Source organism: Cephus cinctus, unplaced genomic scaffold, assembly GCF_000341935.2.
Source record: "Cephus cinctus unplaced genomic scaffold, Ccin1 Ccin1_scaffold0143, whole genome shotgun sequence".
In the NCBI taxonomy this organism is placed as follows: domain Eukaryota; kingdom Metazoa; phylum Arthropoda; class Insecta; order Hymenoptera; family Cephidae; genus Cephus; species Cephus cinctus.
In genome coordinates, this window is record NW_014332873.1 from 230,317 (window position 1) to 239,784 (window position 9,468).

Genomic DNA, 9,468 nt, shown 5'->3' on the forward strand with positions numbered 1-9,468 from the left:
AAGTGCTTCGATAACGGAGCGGTTCTTCCTTCATATTTAGTTCCAGGGCGATGCGAATATAACGGAGTTTGAACCGGGAAAGTCTTCGAATAACAACGCCTGCTTTTTGAACGTCGGTAAATTTAGTAAAATTAAACAGGACTCTGTGTTTTAGGTTGAAATACGAAGTGAGCTTGGCGGTAATTTTGAAAATAAAATAGTCCAATGGCGATACCAGTCATAAAAAAAGGAATTGGTTAACGTCCATTGAATAAAATGCGCGGGGCTAATGCGCACTGATCGGCTGGCAAGTCGGAGCATCGTAAACAAAACTCGGAGGCAACGCGTGGATTCGATCAGTGAGGCGGCAGCTGTGCTACAAAGATCATCCGATTTTTGTCAGTTTCATGTCGCAGTCACCATACGATTCGTTGACGATAGTTGCTGCTCAGTTAAGGAATCGATGGTTTATTCTTTTCTTATACTGAGAGAACGATATTCTGCCAAACTTGCATGAGCGAGAAAAGATCGATCGTGCAATGAGAATATAGAAACATCGTGATAATTGAAGTTTACGATAATTCGATGTGCAAGAGAAGAACGTATTGTCTAGTAAAACGTAATATTTTACGTAAAACGCAAGTAAGTCCGACACTGCCCTTGACTTCTACTGAGACTTTCCTCAGCTCGGGATAAATCTTCCGTTTTCTCTTCAACGTGGGACAAAAGTGAACGACTGGTATTCCGTGGACAATTTTTTAGTTCATACGTCAAAGATTAGGCTCAGCATTAGCAGGTAGAGCTGGACGAAGGGCCCTGTGCGGCGTTGCCAGATTCTCTAGGAAGATCAAAACCCAACGTGAACAACACTGAACGGCAATAAGAAGACTGTATACGAAGATCGGCGTGAGAGATTTGTCAAATGATTCCTTAAAACAAAAATTAAAGATACCAAAAACAAGTCATCCTATGCCAAACAGAGATTTTTTCGGAAAAATTTCAACGGAATCAAGATCCAAACATTGTTATCAAAATAAAAGAAATTTACGTATTCACAAAATTTACATGCCTTATCGTGAGAGGAAGTAGGGATTACTCAATCGTTAACAGTATAAATCAAACAGAATTTTTGTGTTCACAAGAAATGTACAAACTAGTCTTGATAAAACAGAAATAATAATCTGTAATAGAAATCAGTGTGAATTTGCCTTTCGAAAAGTGCCCAGTGTTCATTTTTAGATCTAGAAGATCCTTAAGAAGGATTGATCGAATCTCTACCAGACACTTCAATCTAATACAAAAATGAATGAATTGGTGAACAAAGCGTGGAACGATACTATGGATTCAATGTCCCATCTGGAAGTAACCTCGACCGTGATTATACCTAATATAATGGTACCAGTATCAAAAAGACACATAACGTTTGCCTCTCAAATTATTTTAACTCTGGTCTACTTCACCGGTGTCATCGGCAACATATCAGCCCTAGTCATCCTATTTCATCGTGACAAGGTCAGTACTTGAGAAGAAAAATTATACCCTATTTACGACATACAGAATTAGTTCAGCAGTGCTACGAGCGAAATATCATGCAGCATTTAAAAGAATTACGAATTATCTACGCAGAAGGTTATCATGGCCGAAAAATTTTGTGCATTATATTAAGTTTCAATAAATCCCATGTTTTAATTTTGATAAACTGATTAGTCGCATGTCCATTACTTCGTCATAACGTTATGTATTCCCAATGTTAAATATCGTTATCGCATTACTCAAGCGGAACAGTCTTTGATTATACGAATTAGTTCCATTGCCCCTAATACTTGAGAGAATTATGTTCGTGGGTTCTCGCCCGATGATCATGATGCAATGCCGATCTAAGTCTTCCGATCAAACTGGCTCATATACATATAACGTATGAGAGCTTGAAGGTTCTACTACAAATTTTAAGATATGGGATTTTTGACCCATAGCATTACTTCCTGTATTTACGTAGAGCATCTTTATTATAGCATCCTCGAGAAACGAATGCAATTTATGATAATAGTTTAGAAATTCTTAAGAAAAGTCAATATAGGTTTGCTAATAATATTCAATATCGAATATACGTCCGTGAGATATTTTTTTGATTGAGAATCAGAATTGACAATTTATTAAAGATATTTAACCCCTGGCATTGTAATGACATTTGGGGTCAATTGTATCGTGAAATCTCATTGATTCTGGTAATTCATTTTGTTTTTGGCAATGGTTATCATTACTGATACTTTAAGGACCTAATGTCAAATTCATCTACGTAGTATCGTATTTGCTATATCCAATCAATAAAATCTGCCGTGCACTATCGATGATCAGGAGTAATAATGCATATGTATTATAACGGGGTATCCGGCTCGGCTCGTCCCCGCTATAATTAATTTTTATCCATTGAGCCGCCAGGGAGCGCTAGAGGGCTAGAAATTTCCGAAAAATTATGAGTTCTGATCGGGATTCGAACCCGATACCTTCGGACTGCCAAGTCGAGCACTTACCACTGTGCTACTGAACCCACTGTCCGACCTGATAAGTCCTATTTATTTATTTTTCGGTCATTCCTAGGTGGCATCCCCTCCAGCTCTGTACCGCCACGTTACAATATATGGACTCTTGGTTGATTTGTTGCAGAGGAGAAATCGGAAGCACTTGCTGATGCTGCGATGTTTGGTATTGAACGATTTGGTCGCGCTGCTTGGAATGCTGGTGCAAATGTATTTAACCATCTACGTGGGAAATGTCTTCCCCCCGAAGACGTCTTGCTCTTTTCGTGTTGTTTGGCGACTCTTTGGATTGTTCAGTGGTTGCGTAGCGATTGTTATGGCTGCTGAAAGATGGTTGGCTCTTACGCGACCGTTCCTTTACCAGAAGGTAGGTTTAGGATAATAATAAATTCAATGGGAATTTTATTGATGGAATTTCAATAGCGAAGGACCCGATGGACCTTTAAAAAGAAACCGAGACTTCAAATAATATTTGTTCAATGAATAAAGATTTGTGGGTAATTCAAATGAGAATCGTAACGTGATCTTACATCGATTCACTGGAGTCCTGATATTCAAATTTATGAAAACTGCTTGATATTTAATTTTCTGGAAATTTTTCACAATGAAAATTTATCGTTTCTTGAATATTAAAAAAACCTCATACAGGTTGAATATAGTAAAAAATATATCTCGTTTATATGCAGAATACATTTCGCATAAGATATACTCTATATATATCTGGGATATACTATGTAATACAATTAAAAAGTGATATATTCAAGATATACAGTATTATATAATAAAAAATATATTTATTAATATATTCCATATACATGACATTTTCCCGAGGACCAGTTTTCCGTTTGAAACACGCATGCTATACTCCATGCGTAGTAACGCGGAGGATGCTCACTGGCGCAATTTCGTGATGTTGTTCAATCGATGATAGATGAACTGACCTATAAACAGGATTTTAGGGCAATGGTCGCTTCGAAAATGAATTAAAACAAATGTTGCTTGTTTGAAAGAATTCTGAAGTTTATGAATGACCAAGGGAAACGAGAATTAGTATATTACATTAGAGATGCGTCACTTTCACGGTTATCGCGGTGGCGCAAGAACGAATCTCTTCTGATTTATAATCTTGAAACAGAGCCAGAAAAATATTAATTTACTTGTAGGAGAGGACATTAAAATTCGAGCACTCTTGAGTCAAAAGTCCCGAAGCACAGAAATATCTAACTATAAAAATTAGAAACCGAACGAGTAACCTAACCTAATCTAAAAAATCGCATTGGTAGAGAATCGTAAATCGTAACTGAAGAGTTTATCTGACACGAAATTATCTGTTTAAAAAATTTTGGAAAAAACTATCGATTATTGATTAAAAGTTTCAACTCAACTAACAACAAACGTATCCGGGGTGTCCCTCGCGGATTTTGACGAAACTTGATAAGCAAGTAGAGCATCTCGAGATATAAATATACGTAGAATTTGCTAATATTAGGTTCCGTTCGTAGGATGATAATAATAAAAATAATGCACTCGGCAAGTATCTCGATTTTCGCACGATAAGGGAATACGAAGCCCCGTGGCAAGTTGTAGATATATTAGACAAGAAAAATTGGATGCTTTCACTTTCAAAATTCATTGGACCGATACAGTGCTGTTGTGTTAAACGATCACAGGAATTTTACTGACTACGTGATTACCTTGATGAGTTTCAAATTTACGCATTTTGGCTTTGCAGCAGGACGTTATTGGCAGCGCGTGAATCATTCGATTAGGGTCGACAAATTCAAAATTGTGAAATTTCAATTTGTAATTTTTGGCTTGAATAAATATCATCTATGTATTGCTTAAAAATATAAATCTTGCTGAATTTCTTATGGCACATTATATTTATTATTCAAGTTTGCACCATTTTTTTTACAATATTAGAAGCACGCTTCGTTTATTCACAGTTAATATTCATTTATTTCAAATATAAAATGAGAAATCTAAGGAAAACGAATGCAGAAACTTTTGTAGGATATTTCTAGAAAGTATCATTTATTAGGTTGAGTAAATTGAACGTATACGAGTAATTGGTTCTAATCAGAGAATTCGCGTTCTTCGATGTGATTAGAGGCCATCTTTGATGAGCTATACTTATCCAGGATCTGTAGCGAATAAAATTCATCCTATATTTTATACCTGACTCAAAGCGAGGACGAATAAAAATATATTTATGGAATCTAAAAAAATCTCGTTGAAATTTCAGTACGATTTCCATACCATGTTCTTTTACCCTGTACTTTATTATGTCGACAAGTGTTAAATTTTCGCTGTGGAAGAATAAAATTGAATTCTTTCAATCACATCGAATCGCTGTTTGCAAAACCTAATAAAGATTTGTATTGCAACATTTCCTTCAGTTTTGCATAAAATTTCGATGCACGAGTATCAAAAAATTCATAAAACTTTTTAATCACCTACAAATGCTAGGATGTTCACTAATTACCTGTCTATGAGAAATTTGCTGAAATTTAGCAGGTCACCCGAACTATGCCCGGGATCTTAATTAAAGGTCCTTACAATCCCATGGGACATTAACTGACTTTAGGACATTCCAGACAAACGATCGTGGTCTGCCGTTCTGATTACGTAAATTTCAAGGTCGATTTATTTTTATGGAGCAAATTGGATGTGAATCAGTCATAAAAAACTGGATCGACCGAAAGGCATAATAAACAATCACACGTAAAGTGATCGTCGATATAATTTTCAGTAAAGCAAAACTTAAGACACAATGAAATATTGCACGAAAAACTAGGAGTCTCTAGCATTCATCCAAAAATTGGAGATTTTGCTTCAAAGTTGAGTGTAGAATTTTGCTTCGATGTTTCTTCACCCCATTCGTAGATTAATTCATTGGAGTTTGATCTAATAATAAATGAACTCGTTTAAATTACGAAAATTTTGAAAATATCATTTTTTCTATTTTTTTTTTTTTTTTCTTCAATAACACTCCTATTTAATTGGCTTGAAGTTTAAAATAGTGAAATACATTTTTAGCACCGATTTTATTATGGGTTATGAAGAATCATGTATTATCGTTACTAATTTTTTCTTTTTCTTAAAGCGTATCGATTTCTCAGGATTTTGTAAACGAATGAGTGTACCCACGTTAATTTATTTAATGGCCGACAGTGTTTTAAGTTTTGGGTAAAATAAGAGCGGCACTCCGATTCGTACGCCTGGCGTTCTATACGCCGCCTAAGATTCGTGAGCAAGCATTGCCAAAATAAACGCTCGTTACGAATGCGGGGATGTGTAGCCAGGCGAGGAAGTAAATATGCTGGGTTGAAATTTGTATCGGGAATCGCAAGTTAGAAAAATCAATGAATTTACAAGCTAGCTGGCACATGTATATATATTTTGAGGTAAATTGAGTGCAAGACATTTTAAACGACATTTACATTTTCTTCTGAATTCACCATAGAGGCGAGCGCTACGTGACGTTTTCAACGGGATGCGAAAACGGCAACAAGCTGCTCATAAACGTTTCGTCAGGTTATTTGCGAAATTGTCATGCCGAACAACTAGACTATATTTTGCATCCATTTTTTCCTCGTCATCTTCAATGAATTTGATTCGGGGCCAAGTTCGTATTGTTGATTGAGAATATTCTTGCTTGTCCTTTTCTTTTGTTCAGAGGAATAATTTTGTCCCCCTTTTTTACTTAACTATCTCGTTGGGGTTATTTTTATATTCATATTCCCCAGTACATTAAAAGTCTTCCAGCCTCAATAAACATCTTGCAAAATATTTTTGCTACTTAATTTACCCAAGTAGTGGTATTCAATGTGATGCGTTTAAAAATAATTATTACAGTGCTATGTACTACAGTATTATAGATAGACCAGATAAACCGGAAATAGAGACCACAGAGATCGCAAAAACTCGAAAAAATTGGCGAGCGCGAGGGATGCGAAAATATCAATGAAATTGAAAGTGTCGTACAAAATAAATTGCAATGAAAATAATTTTATAGAATTGTTTTCTTTTTCCCGAGTTCTAAAGCATTCTCGGATACATCGTTACTTTTCATATTATTGTGCACGTAATAAAAACTCATCGAACAAAAGTCACAGGGTGTATTAATCCCGCGATCGCAATTACTTCAATTCCAATTGTTACCCTCCGGGACAGTGCAGTATATATGGAACCTGCGATTGTCACTAATTCGATAGAATTAACGATTCGATTCGGGTATACATATAGCTTTCCTCTTTTCTTTTTTTTACTAGCTTCCCAAGAAACACGATATCGCCCCATTGTGCTTCCGGGGATTGCTCCTCCTACGGTATAGATTCGTTGAACCTTATTGCTGATAAAAACAATTATATTTCGTCACGGTGCACACATCCCATTGATGCTCTTAATTCAATAGGAAAAAACACGGCAACTAGTTCATCGTTCCTTATCGACGTCTTCACTTTATCGAAAGGTGCAATTGTAATCGTACATCATAACTCTATCGAATATTGCAATTTCACCTTAAATTGCATTATCGCAGTGCACGTGGCGTTTGAAATGCATCGACGCACTGAACTAACAGGATGCATACACGTGTGGTATCAACAGTGGGGTCGCTATGGGTAGTATTGGAACTATTAAAACGCATCTGACCGGCGGAGTGTCAAAAGTGTAGAAAGCATCTCGACGTTGAAAGGTATTGCGTAAATACACAGGCGTCTTCGAGCCGTCCCGACGCCTCCAAAAAGCACTTTGGTCATAACCGGATCTTTTCTCGTCCTGGTTGATACGAGTTTTCCATCGGTATTTCAACCCGGTGCTAATCGCAAAAACACTTCTAACTGAATTTATCGATATATTTACGTTAAGATGCTTCTTGACCTGGAAAGCTTTCGAATATTTTTATCAAGCAATTTTGAAATTCCCGCTCCTTTCGCACCTCCCTCATGCATCGAATGAATTGGAATTTATTGCACGCATCCATACGATAAGAGATATTTTCATTTGCATTATAAAAATTAGGTTGTACCGTCCACGTGACTTGTTCTTATTGTGCGTCAGAGCCGCGTGTGATTCTTCCTGTGACAGGTTGGCCCATTTACACGACAGCTCAGACACGCCTTTTCTCTCCGTTTTTTTCATGTAAAAGTTCCTCGATTTTACTTAGATGAAATCCAAGCATACACGAAGCACACAAAGCATACTTCTCCATGAGACAGATGGGCGTCTTTTCTCTCTCTTAATAAAACAGCTTTTTTTTAGTACTTTCCAGCGACGGTCACACGAGAATTAAGTGGAAGATGACCCTGTCGATGACAGTTTTTTTTGTTGGTCCCGCATGATATTTTTCACGTATCTCCTCGGAGCTACGAGGAGATAAGAAAAAGCGAGTGAGAATTCTGATAACGGTTGATTGTCCATAGTTATTTTTTTACTGTATGACAAACAATCTCGATCGATCTTTGTATTAGGTTCTTTCAGAATTTATTTAGTTTTTTATTATTAATATATATATGTACATCCATTCTTCCCATCGGAACAAACAGTCGGCTCTTATCAATATTGTGTGCGCGATAGAAAGGTTCCATATCAGTCACACGAGAGCGTGCATCGAAATATCAGCCAAAGTCCTCGGCCACAGAATGCCTTTTGTTATACGGCAATGGTCAGTTGGCATAAACTCTGTAAAATTTGAATAAATGATTTATGATGGTATTCAAGTACGAATATATACAGTGGCTCCAATGTGGCAGCCGTTGCTTGTTTTAAAAGCAACCGGAAGTGACATATTCTCCTGGCCAATTTGCGTCGTGATTGATTTCCCGCGACATCCACACTGGCAAATCTTTAATGTCGGGTAGGTAGTGTGCCAAAACCGTGCGTGTCGCGTGTACATAAATTCGCTGTACTATAATTCAAAATAAATGACGCAACGTGCGCCGTCTCGGCATCCTGTTTACTATTTTGTTTCAATTAGCCGATACAATTTTGAGACAGATTAGAGGATACTCAAAGAGGAGGAATAATTGAAATTTTCGTTAATCCACGCGTAAAGGTATCTCGACATTAAATATAGATCTCAGAACGTTACGATAGAGAAGATTAAGTGGTTGAGAACAAAATTATCGGGCCTGACAAAAATAATGACCCGAGCTTGAGTACCCCGAAAGTTTCATTGACGTTATACTTTATTTTTGCATCGATCTGTTATAAGGGGATGCGAAATAAAAAATGATTAGGGTGAAATATGAGACGCTTGCCTGTCGCTAAAGTACTCCGTTTTTTTTGCGCATCGTCGAATTTTTAGTACGGCAACATTACGATGACTTTATATGACTCGTCAATCACCTGATGCGAGGCGTTACTCGATACGCCCCTAATGAGATTAATGACTTCAATTTTCTCGCGAGCGAGTGAGCAATTAGTTTTTAAATTAGAATCCTATAGCTAAGAATCAATAGAGTAGTCAGGTATTTGCTTTATTATTAAACAATCGTAAAATAAAATAAAGAGTTGTCAACAAATTGATAGTTAAAATATGATTCGAGTATGCAGACCCTAGTAACATTTAAGTAACACTGAAAAATGAGAAAAACACTGTTACGGTAATTAAAGTTATATCGTTCGAAGAAGGTGAGATGGCTTAGGGTCAGGAGTATCCCCCAAAAAACACTTACATGTAAAAAACTACGGCAAGTACAGGATTGCTGTGAATTCCTCTAACAAAAAGTATTGATATCATATTATTGAGGCCAAGTACATAAGTCACTACATGTTTTCCTATTATATGATCTAGCACTGGCCCATCATTTTAATTATATTTTCAATATTTCCTATAACGTTTTCGCTACTTTTTTATGTTACTACTGCTTCCCGTATTTAATTATGACTTAATGGTGATTTAATAATTAATAAAACTTTAGATGATTCCTTATCGAGTACTACTTGG

The 9,468-nt window shown here is 36.5% G+C and overlaps 1 protein-coding gene across 2 annotated transcripts in view; it reads left to right on the forward strand.

The window, feature by feature from the left end:
• The first annotated feature begins 327 nt into the window (after positions 1-327).
• Positions 328-9,468, forward strand: part of LOC107263269 (prostaglandin E2 receptor EP3 subtype) — a 16,275-nt gene continuing 7,134 nt past the window's right edge. Inside the window, exons 1-2 of one of the 2 annotated variants that reach the window (XM_015730282.2) lie at positions 328-1,491; positions 2,644-2,883. In XM_015730282.2, coding sequence (XP_015585768.1) covers positions 1,282-1,491; positions 2,644-2,883 — 450 coding nt within the window. In that variant the 5' untranslated portion in view covers positions 328-1,281. The remainder of the gene's footprint in view (positions 1,492-2,643; positions 2,884-9,468) is intronic. The other variant, XM_015730281.2, reaches the window with a different exon arrangement.